The sequence below is a fragment of the Brassica rapa genome, chromosome A07 (assembly GCF_000309985.2).
Source record: "Brassica rapa cultivar Chiifu-401-42 chromosome A07, CAAS_Brap_v3.01, whole genome shotgun sequence".
NCBI lineage: Eukaryota > Viridiplantae > Streptophyta > Magnoliopsida > Brassicales > Brassicaceae > Brassica > Brassica rapa.
In genome coordinates this window covers 18,868,187-18,882,985 of record NC_024801.2, presented here as the reverse complement: position 1 = coordinate 18,882,985, position 14,799 = coordinate 18,868,187, and the positions used below count along the sequence as shown (strand labels likewise).

General features: G+C 36.0%; 5 protein-coding genes across 10 annotated transcripts; 2 read left to right on the top strand and 3 right to left on the bottom strand.

The window, feature by feature from the left end:
• Positions 1 to 47: 47 nt before the first annotated feature.
• On the top strand, positions 48 to 2,095 carry LOC103830214 (protein FAR1-RELATED SEQUENCE 6). 4 transcript variants are annotated; one of them, XM_033275074.1, is made up of 4 exons: positions 500 to 692; positions 745 to 789; positions 835 to 1,495; positions 1,716 to 2,095. In XM_033275074.1, exons 3-4 carry the CDS (start codon positions 974 to 976, stop codon positions 1,911 to 1,913), a joined length of 720 nt encoding a protein of 239 aa, XP_033130965.1. In that variant the 5' UTR covers positions 500 to 692; positions 745 to 789; positions 835 to 973; the 3' UTR covers positions 1,914 to 2,095. The 4 variants fall into 4 exon arrangements, with proteins under 4 accessions (XP_009104205.1, XP_033130965.1, XP_018508677.1 ...); XM_033275073.1 differs by having other exon boundaries at positions 526 to 692; positions 745 to 764; positions 936 to 1,495; XM_009105957.3 differs by lacking the exons at positions 500 to 692; positions 745 to 789 and adding an exon at positions 48 to 483 and having other exon boundaries at positions 936 to 1,495.
• Positions 2,096 to 2,201: 106 nt separating this feature from the next.
• LOC103830216 (calmodulin-like protein 4) lies at positions 2,202 to 3,911 on the bottom strand. Its single transcript, XM_009105959.3, has one exon. The coding sequence runs from the start codon at positions 2,913 to 2,915 to the stop codon at positions 2,304 to 2,306; it is 612 nt and encodes a 203-aa protein (XP_009104207.1). The 5' UTR covers positions 2,916 to 3,911; the 3' UTR covers positions 2,202 to 2,303.
• Positions 3,912 to 7,881: 3,970 nt separating this feature from the next.
• On the top strand, positions 7,882 to 8,800 carry LOC103830212 (tetrapyrrole-binding protein, chloroplastic). The gene has a single exon (XM_009105955.3). The coding sequence runs from the start codon at positions 7,935 to 7,937 to the stop codon at positions 8,712 to 8,714; it is 780 nt and encodes a 259-aa protein (XP_009104203.2). The 5' UTR covers positions 7,882 to 7,934; the 3' UTR covers positions 8,715 to 8,800.
• On the bottom strand, positions 8,715 to 11,883 carry LOC103830213. The gene is made up of 12 exons (XM_009105956.2): positions 11,181 to 11,883; positions 11,020 to 11,096; positions 10,825 to 10,900; positions 10,654 to 10,726; positions 10,522 to 10,573; positions 10,395 to 10,456; positions 10,181 to 10,244; positions 10,040 to 10,097; positions 9,875 to 9,961; positions 9,687 to 9,780; positions 9,424 to 9,522; positions 8,715 to 9,068 (listed from the first exon to the last, which is right to left on the bottom strand). Exons 1-11 carry the CDS (start codon positions 11,261 to 11,263, stop codon positions 9,430 to 9,432), a joined length of 819 nt encoding a protein of 272 aa, XP_009104204.1. The 5' UTR covers positions 11,264 to 11,883; the 3' UTR covers positions 8,715 to 9,068; positions 9,424 to 9,429.
• Positions 11,884 to 12,122: 239 nt separating this feature from the next.
• Positions 12,123 to 14,656, bottom strand: LOC103830211 (PTI1-like tyrosine-protein kinase 3). 3 transcript variants are annotated; one of them, XM_009105953.3, is made up of 6 exons: positions 14,403 to 14,656; positions 13,736 to 13,910; positions 13,009 to 13,657; positions 12,789 to 12,921; positions 12,627 to 12,713; positions 12,123 to 12,514 (listed from the first exon to the last, which is right to left on the bottom strand). In XM_009105953.3, exons 2-6 carry the CDS (start codon positions 13,824 to 13,826, stop codon positions 12,374 to 12,376), a joined length of 1,101 nt encoding a protein of 366 aa, XP_009104201.1. In that variant the 5' UTR covers positions 13,827 to 13,910; positions 14,403 to 14,656; the 3' UTR covers positions 12,123 to 12,373. The 3 variants fall into 3 exon arrangements, with proteins under 3 accessions (XP_009104201.1, XP_009104200.1, XP_009104202.1); XM_009105952.3 differs by lacking the exon at positions 14,403 to 14,656 and adding an exon at positions 14,096 to 14,349; XM_009105954.3 differs by lacking the exon at positions 14,403 to 14,656 and adding an exon at positions 14,028 to 14,235.
• Between the last annotated feature and the right edge of the window lie 143 nt (positions 14,657 to 14,799).

Here is a 14,799-nt window from a genome sequence, read left to right as displayed (position 1 = left end):
AAAGAACTGGCCCCTAGTTGATACAAAAAAAAATTGAAGGCTAGGAAATAAAATGATTGTTAGTAAATATAAGGATGAATCTGTAAATAGAGATAATAAAAGGGTGGAATCTGTACAATTACCCAAAGTAATGGACGTACCGGTCTAACCGGTGCGTCTGTCGGCGAGAATCACGCTGTAAAAATCTAAAATCGCAAAATAAAAAAAATAAAAAAATTAAACCAAACGAATAACAGAAATGATCAGACGAGGAGAAGCGCACCGGAAGAACCATAGAGTCGATCAACCTAAAGCTTAGAATGAACGGTGAGTTGACTTCTCTCCGATATTGACCCAATCATCTCTCGCCACGTCATAGGTTTATTGCGTCTCCAGTAATCCATCACCTTCTCTGTCTCTCCCCCCATCGAAAAACCTAATTCGATCGCCGCCGCCTCCGATCTACATCCGCCGCCGGCGAATCCCCCGGGAAAAACTTTACAAGTAAGATTCTTTATTCATTCACCGTCATTTCGTTCCTCTAATTGAAATTGGGTATTACAGATTTGAGATTTTGATTTAGATTTGAGATTTTGATTTGGATTGAGATTACAAGTCTCAATCTTTCGATACTTTTGATGATTTACACAACTCTCCATTGCTAAAAATTGAATCTTTGAATAGCTTCATGCTTAGGCCTACTTTAAAGAAGGGTGTTTCATTTAAACTTTGTTTATTGTATTGTCGTGGAGACTGTAGGCTCTAGTTATGAAACCACTTGTGTAGTTGAGCTTTGTCTTCATGTCTTGAATTGGAAGAGTTTCAGTCACAAAGGCTTCTTGTAAGAGAATAAAGACTTGTTCTTGTTCTTTGCTAGATATCTGCTGTGTGTTTTGCTCACCTGTTGATTGCTACTTGCAATGGTGTTTATCTTCTTGAACCCCTTTTGCTTGCAGTGGATTTCAGAATTGATAATGGTGAAGCCGCTGCTGGTATGATGATGGGACATAATGAGATGGGTGAAAGCTCCGGTCAAGCAATGATTGAGCAAGATGATGAAAACCATAACGAGATTGGTGAACACTCTGGTGAAGAAATGACTCTTGAGCAAGATGAGAAGGTAGATCCGGATTCTATCCCTCTGGAAGTTGCAGATATGGCGGATGAGCCTTTTGTTGGACAGGAGTTTGAATCTGAAGCAGCGGCACACGGGTTTTATAATGCTTACGCTACGAAAGTAGGGTTCGTCATCCGTGTTAGTAAACTGTCACGGTCAAGGCATGATGGGTCTCCTATAGGAAGGCAACTTGTTTGTAACAAGGAAGGGTACAGGTTGCCTAGCAAGCGTGACAAGGTTATTAGACAAAGAGCGGAAACAAGGGTTGGATGTAGAGCAATGATCTTGATTAGGAAAGAAAGTTCTGGTAAATGGGTTATCACCAAGTTTGTCAAGGAGCATAATCATCCTTTGATGCCTGGAAGGGTTCGAAGAGGTTGCATCTATGATCAATATCCGGTCAGTTGTTGCTCTTTTGCTTGATGATTCATGCTTCATTAGCTAAATGGATTCAAACATACAATAGATGTTAGATTCAGCTATTGGTTCTGTGTTGGCCTGTCAATGTGGTATTGGTTCATGATTAGTTGCTATATGGTTTGATTCTGAGTTTGCTTGTTTCTCATTTGGTACTGCTAAAGGAACGAAGTTCTAAAGAGTTTGGTCTCCTCATTTGCAGAATGAGCATGACAAAATCCAGGAGCTGATGCAGCAGCTAGCTGCAGAGAAAAAGAGAGCCGCTACTTACAAAAGGCATCTGGAGATGCTCTTTGAACATATCGAACAGCACAATGAAGGCCTTACTAAAAGAATCCAACACATAGTAGACAATGTGAGGGATCTGGAACAGAGAGATCATCAACAGAACCAAGCATAGTCGTTTTTTTTGGTCTCAGGTTCTTCTTCCTTGTTCATTTTTCACCAGTTTGATTTAGGAGATAGATCTTCTCTTCTGTATTCCCTATATCCTCTCTTTTAATAAAGATTTTTCTTGTCAAAAGACAAAAGAGCTTGCAATTGCCTTCAACAAAGTTTTGTTCTGATGCTGCATAGGCATAACTCTAGGGTGTTATATTGCTTGAGCCCTAAGAAACCATCACCAACTTTAGATAGTTACTAACAATAACTAACCTATCTTCGTCCAATTCTCAATCTATTTGGCTTGTAAGAAAAGTCAAATATCTTTTTATCTAATTGTTCTTAACCATTCAGTTCAAGATTCATTGCATGACATTATTTACATAGGAATAAAAAGATAATATCAGCTTTAATTTGATGATGATGTATTGCTAAATCCACCGGTTTTCATCATCTGAAGAAACTCCTTGTAATTGACTCTACCATCTCCATCTTCATCCACTTGCATAATCATCTCTTTACAACACTCTAGGGTTTTACCTTGCTTGAGTCCCAAGGAAGCCATCACAGACTTTAACTCCTCAACGCTAATAAACCCATCGCCGTCTTGATCAAACACATTGAACGCATCTCTCATATCCTCTTCCTCTTTCTCTACAACAATCGAACCGTAAAGAGATTCAAACTCGTGTATGTCTACACAACCATCTCCATTTGCATCCATCTTATGGATCATCTGGATCAAATCTTTGTCTGGCATGAAGATTCCTAGGTTCTCCAACGAATCATTTAGCTCTTCCTTTGTGATGCGGCCGTCTCCGTTCTTGTCGAACATCTGAAACACTTGTTTCAGATCCACCGGGTCTGTTCTTGTCTGAGATTTTGGTTCCGGTTCTGAAAGTGGTGGTGGGATGTTGTCGTCGATGTACCATGAAGGAGGGAAGAGAACTCTAAGCTTCTTGGGAACCAAACAGAGAAGAAATGAATTAATGAGGTTGTAGAGAAGAAAGACTCTCACCATAACTCTTGACTTTGTTAAAGAAGAGAGAACAAAGAAACAAAGCTTTGATGTTATTTTACACAGAGAAACTTGAAATGAAAATGTCTCAAGGTTGTTTTTATACAGTGGGAGAGACTGAGAGAAATAGAGATGTAGTTAGTATTTAATAATTTGGCAAAAGATCTTTCTTACATAAAATCTTTTTTGGTAGAACCATTGATTAACCTATAGACGCTACCTCTTTGCTTAGTCTAGTTTTATAACCTTTTTTAGAGTTCAGAAAAAGAAACAAAAGATTAAATGAGTAATCCGAAAAAAACATTTTCATCAATTTCCAAGAAAAAGTGTGATAGAAGTATATTTTACTTTGATGGAAGTGTGATAAAGTTAACAAAACGTATTTGTTACTTCTTGTTTTTTGTCACAAAAGTATTTGTTACGTTAGAATCTAAAGTCTATATAAAATACAAACACTTAACACTAGTTAGTATATTTGGAGAATACGCGTGAAGAAGGTAGAGAGTCTAAAAATGGAGGATTATTAAGTTTATTTTATGCTGTACAAATAAATAAAAAGATAATTATTCATTTAGTTAACGTTAACGCGTTGTTATAATTGTTGGTGTTTGATTCTTGTCCCCATTTATTCCGTATTAGATTAAAAACATGAGTAGTGGTGCACTAGCACATGCCACCAACGAGAGGCTGACGGCCGTTAGAATATGTACAAGTACTATTTAAAACATTTAAGTTAACGTAGAAAAATTGGATCGAACGGAACACATGCAGTGGAACATTCATTGAATATTAAACCTAACGTATGAAGTAGTATTAACACTTTTGAATGTTAGTTACATTCGAAAATATATTTGAAGTGATGATAAATTCGTTTTCATACACTTGTTTTATCTATTGAACCAGTATATAATTTTCTATACCTTTTGCACATTCTTTCGATCAAATGCATGCGTTTATGAAATACTTGTCTCCTAACCCTTTTATGTTTGTACAGTTCTCATGATATATATCTTGACTGAATAGTGTTTTAAATATGTTTTAAAGTATAACAAAGATGAAAAGACAAGTTTCCGGAAACTTAGTATCTTCTGGAGATTCTCTGACGGGGTTTGTAAACCTGTAAGGGTCTCTAAGGGCATCTCCAATGTAACTCTATTTTTTCCTCTATAATTTATACAAAAATAGAGTAACTCTATTATAGTGTAACTTTTGCTCCAATGGTGTTACTCTATAATAGAGTTACTCTATTATAGAGTGAAATATAGAGGAATGTCATATTTTACTCTATATTTGGAGTGAAAAAGTGACATTCCTCTATATTTCACTCTATAATAGAGTAACTCTATTATAGAGTAACACCATTGGAGCAAAAGTTACACTATAATAGAGTTACTTTATTTTTGTGTAAATTATAGAGGAAAAAATAGAGTGCCCTTGGAGATGGTCTAATCACTCTTATGTGAGATTAACTCGTGTAATAGTTGTCTTCCAGCTCATCCAAAGCCACTACCACTCATGATTCATAATTCTTATTATTTTTGAAATTATATATAAAAAGTGAAAATTGAACTATACTGACTAAAGGGTACAAGTTTTACTTACATTATCTCTGACATGCATTTGATTAAAAAAAAATTGTGGTTGGTATTTTAGAAGTTTTTTTTTTTTGAGATCTCGAACAGATGGTGAATCTATTCTTGGTTTCTTGTGAAAAGAATCTGGATATTTTTGTTATTAAACATTTAAATTACCAAGGACTACCTGAAATTATAGTGGAAGCTAGAAGGATTGGAACTCTATCTTATTAGACCACAAAATAAACCAGTCAATTATTGTTCACAAGATATATTATACAAGAATTTTAAGTATCTTACTAGTAAATTTTCAACCAGTATGCTAATTATATATTCAGTCAGCTAGCTAGGTAAAAACATATTGTTTAGACTTCTTTTAGAAGCTGCTTAATCTGAATTTGAAATGCTTTTTGACTAATGATAGTGATATCGCTTATAACCAGAATTTTGAAATAAACAATTAACTCAAAATAGTTTTGTAAATAATAGTATCTTTTTAAAAGCTGGCTTGATGTTCCTTTCCCATGACCTATTACTAGATGCCTACCATATAGAATATCTTTATGTAAATTGCACTGAATTTTTGGGTATTTTGAAGGATGGGACGAATTAGTACTGCCTAAAAGCACAATCTCCACATGTACTATCGTCTACTGTTTTTAAGACTAGCTAGTGTTGCTCTCGGTTTGGGTCAGCCAACCACAAGCCATTGGAGAAGGAAGAAGATAACAAGAGAAAGAAAGTGTATAGACAAGATCATCGAGAAGAAAAAAACAAGGAAAGAAGAAGAAGACTACTTGAGAAAGTCTTGTAAGTTGAATGACTTGAATCTATATATGAATAACATCTCAAACATGATCAGAGACCTTGTTTCATTACCGGAAGCTGTGATGGTGTTGTTTGCGTCTACCATGTTCCGAACTTCATCTATCTCTTCAATCCCGCCACTAGATGGTGTCGACCTCTTCCCAAGGCTAAGTTTCAAAAAAATTAACCGCATTAAAATTATTTTTCATTTTTTTCAACTGTTTTTGATGCAATACATATTATTAGATATTGAATTAATATTTCAAATTAGTTATCATATTCTAATTGATATTCACTAAATTCCTTGCTATAGTTTCTTTTTATATATCATCTATAAGAGATTTAAAAGTATATAATCGTTAGCGAAATTCCTCCATATCTATGTACATAGGAATGTAGGATATCTATTGACATGATAAATATAAAGCTTGACCTGGAGTAGTCTGATTTTTCTTTCTAGTACCTGGAGTAGTCTGATTAGTTATGATAATAATGTCTATCTTCTATGCAACAAACGATGTCTCACAATGATGCATCAACGGGACGATCAAAGTTCATCAGGTTGGTGAACTATTTGTAATAATATAAGTAACTAGAAAGACAAGAAGCCAGGTTGATAGTAACTAGAAAGTAACTAGAAACAAACCATCACAGTGGATGAGCTCGTGCGGTCTTCCATACTCGAAGAAACATGGTATTTGGGTAGATTTCACATATTTTTTGTGTGGATTGGTCAATGAAATGTTATCTTCAACTCTTACAAGATATATCATTTAAATCAAAACTGCACAAATCATGTATATGTAAGAGTGGTTCTACGCTTCACTTAAAGAAATGTGAGAATAAACGATTGTTTACACTGATAACGAAATGATTAAGAACATTCACGTATATTTTAGTTTTCGTTAGTACATTGTAGCTTCTAATCAATGTATAGTTAGTAATGTCAAATGGGCGGGTTATAAATGGGTGGCCCGTGTCCAAATAGATATGGTCCGAAATGGACAGGCCCATATTGAACCATAAATATTTTTTGCCCAAATGGGTGAACCCAACTATATACATGGCCAAATTTGGGTTTAACCAGTTGGACAATGGGCGGCCCAATAACCTTAAATGTCTAGGGTTAAAAATTGGTGCGTTTGCGGGTGACTTATGACTGGTTAACTACCAAATTCGGTAACAGTCAAATAATAAATTAACAATATTTACATTTAATATAATTATAAAAATATCAAAAATCATAAAATTATAATAAATATAAAATTTCTATTTAGAAAGTTATAATTTTAATTTTTGAAAATTTATTGAAATTATTTTTATTATAAAATTTTATAATATTAATTAAAATATAATAGATATATTTTAATATTTTCATAATTTTAATTTTAAATTTTTTATTAAATATTTTTACTTTTATATATATATTGTTTTAAAAAAAAGAAAAAAAATTTATTTTCTCACAACCGCCCGCAACCGCAAACGCTAGCTGGAGCCAGCTTTTGAATTTATGAGATTCAGAGCGGTTTGAAGCGGTTTAGAGCGATTTGAGTGATTGTTGCAAATCGCCGACAACCGCTACCAACCACAAAAGCTGCGTTTGCGGGTGGTAGCGGGAAAACCAGTCGCCCCCTAATTGGACACATGGGCCGTCCATGGATAACTCAACAAATCATGGTCCTATTTGGTTATGGTTTCATTTGGACATGGTTCTATTTGGGCTTCGACCAAAAATGTCCAGCAAAAAATTGAAGCCCATTCGGACACACCCAAACCCGCCCAACCCGCCCATTTGACATCTCTATGTATAGTATTTGAATTTTTAAACTATTTAAAACACCATAGACTTTTGATTTTCAAATACCAAGACTTTTGATTTTCAAATTATTTAAAATGAAAAGGTTACTTTTGATAGTTATTATTATTATTCAAAATCATAAACATAATATATGATTTTCATACAATGTTTATACCCGGTAAATCGCAGACAACCATCTAGTATAATAATAATTCACTTGTTATAATTTAATCTTCATTTTACAAAAGAAAAAAAATCAATAGCCATTAACCATTAATCTTCATTGTGGTCATATCATTAAAATAATGGGCCTATTTATATCCAATAAGCTGTAATTCCACTAGAAAGACCCGTTTGGCTATTTACCCGTTTGGTTACCAACTGTGACCTGGACAATAGCTTCCTAACCATTACATATTCACATGTATGCATCGACTATTTTTTTTACAATAATAATTTTCTTTGTTCAATAATCTTATATTCACAAGATTATTATAAGACTTTCAAGTCAATAACGAAAACGAGAAGAACGAAGTAAACACCAAATCTATCATTAAATAAACAATGTATTTTATTTTGATCAAAAAGAAACAATGTATAGACATTCTTTAGAAAATTAGTGGGAGAAAACAAAAACTTGTCATAAAATCTAAGTAAAATGAAAATAAAAGTACAGAACAAAAGAGAATCAAACCTGACCCTTAAGTGACCAATCAGAATCGACCGCGCCTAGTCTTTCCTGATTTTCCACACCTTATCTCTCTCTCTCTCTCACTCTTCTCTAAACTATCCAACTTCATTCTCCATCTTCCTGGCGTCTCTCCTCTCTCTCTTACTCCATCAATGGCCACCACAAACTCTCTCCACCACCACCACCACTCTTCTTACCAACACCACCGCCACAATCTCCACTACCAATCTCACTTGACACCAACTTCTCTCTCACTCAAACACCCCACTTCCACCCCCACATTCTCATCACTCATCTGCTCTTCTTCCTCTTCCTCCTCCTTCCTCGTCACCTCTGCTACCACCACAAACACTTCCGACATAACCACTGAAACCGCAACCAAGTTCGAAGTCCTAGCGACCCATCTGATCAACCAAGATTTCAGGAAAGCAGACGAAGAAACTAGGAGGCTTCTCATTCAGATAGCAGGAGAAGCAGCCATAAAACGCGGCTACGTCTTCTTCTCCGAGGTGAAGTCCATCTCCGTTGAAGATCTTCAAGCTATCGACAACCTGTGGACCAAACACAGCGATGGGAGGTTCGGATACAGCGTGCAACGCAAAATCTGGTTGAAAGTCAAGAAAGACTTCACGAGGTTCTTCATTAAAGTTGAGTGGATGAAGCTTCTTGACACAGAGGTGGTTCAGTACAACTACAGAGCTTTCCCTGACGAGTTCAAGTGGGAGCTTAACGATGAAACGCCTCTTGGACACTTACCGTTAACAAACGCCTTGAGAGGAACGCAGCTTCTGAAATGCGTTTTGAGCCATCCTGCGTTTGAGATAGATGGTGATGATGATAATGAAGAAGGAGAAGAAGCTGAGAGCAGAGGTGGTGGTGGTAAAGCACAGACAAAAGATACAAGAGTGTTTAAAACAGATTACAGCTTTTGATGTCTTTGATTTTCATTTGGATTATGATTATGAATGTATGAACAGTCATTTAGTTAATGAATATAAACCAAAAGTCTTTCTTGGTTGATGAATGTTCAAATTCATAAGTTCTGAAGATATTCGTTCTCAGACAGGTCAAATCTGAAACAACTTCAAACTCCAGCTGTCCAAGTCCTTCTCTTGTTTGTGTCTTCTTTGCTGATTTGATGAATGAATACAAAGTTGTGGTTTTGGCTCTGTTCAATGTGTGAAAAACATCTAATGTGTACGTTGCTGCTTCTGTAGCCTTGTAGTTTATTCTCAAATGTAGGCCACACACGTTACACTTGATGTGGACAGATGCTTTCTCTCATTCTGTGGTTTTAAATGAATAAATGTTTAGTCATATGCATAAATATGTAGGATCATGCATGAATGTATCAAAACTATGTTCTCTTCCATCATGTAAAAACATGCCATGTTCAGCTAAGAAGATTTAAGTAGCATTCTAAAACAGTTGCAAGAGGGTACAGTTTATTGAAATAGCTAATGTTTGTGCGTTCTTCAGACTACTTGAGCTAGAGACCGAAGAAAACGAGGATGATCTTTATTCACTTACTTTAGAAAAACTTATAGAATCTAATTCCATTGATATATGTACTTGTGATATATGCACATGTGTATATATAAGCAGGAGAAAAATATTGGATTGAGTCTCAATAATACTGACTAGTTTCTAGGCGCATGGGCAGAGTCGTCGGGTGTATTGGTGTGAACCGTCACAAGAAAGCATTGATTGTGTCCGGCTATACAAACACGCGCCTGGATACTGAAAAGCCAAGAAAATAAACACACACACACACATATATAGAATCACTCAGTTTATGATCAAGATTCAAAGCTAAGCCGGGAGAAAGCTATGTGAATGAGATGTTTCACTCAGGATTCAAGAACTTAGAGTGCGCCATTAGAGAAGATACAAAAATGGAATACCAAATCTCTGGGTGCGTCATCTGCAACTTCAGCAGGCTGGTCAGCCCCGGCACTTGCTAAACAGGAGCCTTTGCAAGTCATGTATCTTTGCATACTGCTCAAACAAAAGAAACAAAAAAAAAGAACACCATGTAAATCTCTGAGACATGGCTAGATCTGTCTTAAAAGACATCACTCAGTTAACTTACACGTCACATTGGTTTAAAAGTGAGAGTTTGTTCATCACACACAATTGTCCACGTGACTTGCAAACAGCATCACATGAATCTCCTTGCCTATGAAACAAGCTCAATTAAAAAAAAAGCGCACACAAATTCATAATGGTAGAGAAGTGAGTTGTATGTGTTTTATACCTTCCGACAATAACGTCAATGCCAAGAAGCCTTGTTTCAACTTGTGTAAGATTTGCCCCTATTCCAGTTATTTAACGAATGTAAGATATTTTGACATTTTAAACAATAGTTGAACGAAAGACTAAGCTATCAAAAGCTAACCTGAAGCATTTGACGTCAGAGAAAAACAATGGTGAAACTTGCTGTGGTATGCATTTTCATGAACCTGTAAAATTTCATGTCATATTCATTACACTTTGATAAGCATCCCATCAACTCCAAATAAAAACCTCACTTCCACACTAATTTGCTCCACTTCAAGATATAATAAACTCAAGAAATTTGCCAAGAAGAGAAGAACAGTCAAATCACTTACCACACTCTCAGAACTATGGCGGCATCTCCCGGCACAAAAATCAAATACGGTCCTGTATGTCCCTGATAAAGAGGAAAGATTAATGATCTTTCAGATGAAAATTACACCTATGAAGCTGCTGCAAAACCTGCTGTAGCCGGCTTTGCAACTTTTATCTTAACCACCTTCTCGAGAATCGTCTGCATAAGATAAACACACTCATGAGCAAAACAAGATGAATCAAAAACAGAGAAACAAAATCAAAGGTTCCATAGAATACCCGAGTTGGATTCAAGCAGCAAGAAACGCAAAACTCATAAGAGCTGCAGCATTGTGAAAGTATGTTGCATCCACTAAAATCAAGCCAAACAACAAAACAACAAAGTCAGAATCAGACTGTCTGGTTATTGCCTCAATTTAAGGTTAGGATGATCATCTTAAAATGACTTACTGACAAGAGAATCTTTCTCCTTTCAATGGACAGCAACGGGTTCGAGAATCCAAAGACAGAGCATTACACACATTGCCTGCAACAAAAAACCATTCATGCTTATAAAAAGAACCAGTCTTCCTAACTGAATCTCTTGTCGGAAAGAGATTAAAAGCTGTAAAAATTGAATCTTTCATTGGAGAGGAAGTTGCTGACCTTCATCGTCAGAGATCAGATACCTTCCTTGTACGGTTGTTCTGCAAATCCTCTCTTCTAAGAATCCGATGTCCTTCCTGCAAAATTCAATCGAGATCAAGCCAAGACAGAACAGAGGCTCGTCGCAATTCATAGAAACAACATAAAAATTAATCTTTCACCTAATTGCATATGTTCTCAACGGAAGTAAGAAACCCACGAGTTGTAGAAGACCGAGGAACAAACTAAACCCAGATGTCGACATTCTTGTCGAAGAAAGAACGAAATCTTCCGACCAGATCAAGTTCCGACTACGAGCAATCAAATTGAGATTGTTTTAGTTTATGATAAGAAATATACAAGTAAAAAAAGTAAATAATCGTACTTTACTTTATTTAATTAGTCAAAAATAAATCTCTAATTAGAGAATTCAAATCAAAATTAAAACCTGATTTTCAAAATAGTGTATTAATAAGATCTACTATCTACTAATGTAAGGAAAACCAATTTTTTCATACCTCAACACTTGTTAATTCAGTTTATACCTCAGCTGGTTCACTCGTGATTTTTCGGTCAATACAGAAATTAATTAAAATTTTGAAGTTTGAGTATGTAATAAAAGAAATAAAGAGTTGAGGTATGTAATAGACTGACTTACCAATCTAGAGGTATAAACTGAATTTTAGTAAATGTCGAGGTAAGAAAAAACCGTTTTTTACTTGATGTAATCATGTTACTTTCAACATTTTGTAAGGAAATCTAAGGATGATTCCCAGAAAAAGAAAATCTAATGATTATAAAAAAGCATCGGAGGTTTGCAGTCATGATCCAAGTTCCTGTAAATATTAATTAATAGAAAATGAAATACGGAGTACTTTATCATCAAATAGACACATCAGGAAATAAATTATGCTCATTCTCAGGTAAAAGAATCTTCATACTTGTTAATCTATCAATAAATCTTGTAATATACGGTGTTCCTTGTGTAAAGTATCTAATATTATCATCAAAGCTGCTATTAATTTTCACCCATAAACTACAGTTAATTAATAAATGGTGTTAATTAGTCTCTTTTAATTTATGTACTTAATTAATTAATGTATAAATTCAAATTTTTAAATATATTAAAGTAATAAACTAATTTATTAAGAAAATATAAATTATATTTACATTTAAGTGATATAAAATAATATATAGAATAAATACTTTTGTATCAAACAAAACAATTGTCAAGACGCACCAAAATCACTACTAATAAACATATAAGAAGAGAAGAAAATAAAAGCCTCAACAAAAAGACACTGAATAACAGTATTTGTATATGACATGGCAACACATGGAACAGAAACCAATCTCCCATTATCAGATATAAGAATCAAGTTTCCTGGGATGGAGTAGCTACTGCTGTTGATGACCTTGATGACTTCAACAATGGTTGTAGAGCTTTTACCACAATGCTCATGTTCGGTCTAAACTCTGATTCGTATTGCACACATAACGCTGCAACAGCCGCGAGCTGAAAGAGAAGAAAAAAAGAAGAAGAAAACATTACATGATTCGCTTCAAAAGTGGTTTCACAGGATTAAAGATAAAACCATACAAAATGACCAAAGCTTTTTTTTTGTTACCTTTGCAACTGCTTTAGGAGGATAATCTCCATTGAGTTTTGGATCAACACATTGCTTCACTTTGTCTTCACTCAGCCTTGGAGCAGCCTGCAGTTATATGGCAGAGAAACTTAACGCCAAGAACAATAACAGCAAAGAATAAAAAGATGTTTTTGTGCTTACCCAAGTGACAAGACTTTGCTGACCACGTGGCATAGTATGATCAACAGGTTTTCTACCAGTCAAGAGCTCCAAAAGCACTACACCAAAACTATAAACATCACTCTTCTGTGTCAGTGAACCAGTCATGGCATACCTGCAACACCAAAAAAAACTGTAGTAAGTTAACAATCTTTACTTCCTCAAGAACAGTGTGAAGAATTGTTTCAGAAGCATTCATTACTCTGGCGCATGGTAACCAAAGGTCCCCAAAACTCTAGTAGAATGAAGACGAGCAGCCATATCAGGAGACTGATTAGACAGATTAAAATCAGCAATCTTGGCTTTAAAATCTTCAAACAGAAGCACATTGCTAGACCGAACATCCCTGTGTATAACCGCAGGTTGAACTTTCTCATGTAAATACTCAAGTCCTCTAGCAGCCTCAACCGCTATTCTAACCCGTTGGGTCCAATCAAGCGTCGGACCTGGCTGCGCTCCTTGCACTCCTTTCCTCCCGTGCAAGATATCATGCAAAGACCCCATCGTGGCAAACTCGTACGCAAGAACACGGAGGTTCCCTTCAACGCAGTAGCCAAAGAGCTGAACAAAGTTCTCATGCTGCAGCTTCGAAACTCTAGAGACCTGAGTCAAGAACTCGAAGTTTGATTCAGGCTCAGCTGAGTTATCAAGCTTCTTAACCGCCACAGCTCTCCCATCTTTCAAAGTTGCGTAGTAAGCTCTTCCGTATGAGCCTTCACCGATCAGTGCCTTTGATCCAAAGTTATCAGTCTTTTCTTTCAGCTCATCCAACGACAGTGCAGGGACGTCGATAGCTGGAGGCACGTTAAGAGCATCAGGCCTCACAGACACTTCTTGGTTTTTATTGTGCCCTTCAAGAACAAAGAAACACGAAAATAAATATGAATAATGCCACACTAATCGGCACCAAAAAGGATCACAACTAGTACCGTTATGGTGCTTAGGACTTCTCCGGTGATCATTTTCAGTAGTATGGTAAGGCTCTTCGACGTGGCAAGCACAGCACAACCACCTGCGCATCTTTTCTCTCTTGCCTATGTGAAGATCGTCTACAGCTCTCGGTTTATCCAGCCGCACAAAGTAGCCTGGTGATCTATCGTTGGCCTGAAAATGAATCAATCATCATCATTTCTCATATCTACACAATCAATACAGAGCCAAAGCAAGATCCTTCAAGCCAAACAGAGAGACTGATATTCGATTCAGGCTAAAAGTTAAGACCTTTACACAAACCCACGAGCTGCTTAAACTTCAGCTTCAAGATCAAAGCTTTTGTGAGTAAATCTTACCGTCTGACCACGGCGGTGATAGTCAGGATCCGTCGGATGCATACCCAAAACCCAGAGAGAGATGGGTCGAATAAAGTTAAGAACTTTGGCAGAGAAAGGAGCAGGAAGAGACGAAAGAGCAAAAGATTTAGAAAAAGAAAAACAGATATAAAGAGAAGAAAACAGCTAAGAGAATGTGTCAAAAGTAAAGAGAGACAGAGAGACATGATTAAAAAAAAAAACAGACACTTGTGACCAATAAAACAAAGCAAAGCAAAGAAACTACATTACAAGAGTATAATAATGAAAGAGGAGACAACATAAGTACCTGTAAATTCTATCTCACTGTTTTGCTGTTCTGTTTTTTGTTAGTTGGCGAGATTGGAGAGAAGGGAGATAGACGTGGGGAACTGAAATTCTTGGGAGAGAGAGATATATAGTGGAGGAGCAGAGAGGCAGACGCGCTTAAGGAAAAATCTTGGACAAATGATATTTTAATACCTTCTTCTGATTCTGTTGCTTTGTTCTCTTGTCAACATCGTTTTCGATGGTTCGTTCGTCCGGAATATACATTCTAGTATAGTCTTTTACGTATTTGACCTGATCAGGTCTGTTTTGTCGGCGTTGTTTCGATCTTTGATTTGAAGAAAAGTTTTTTTTTTTTTTGTAACTGGAGGTTTATACAGTTTGGATCAGTTTAGTAAAGGGTAATAGTGTATATTGAC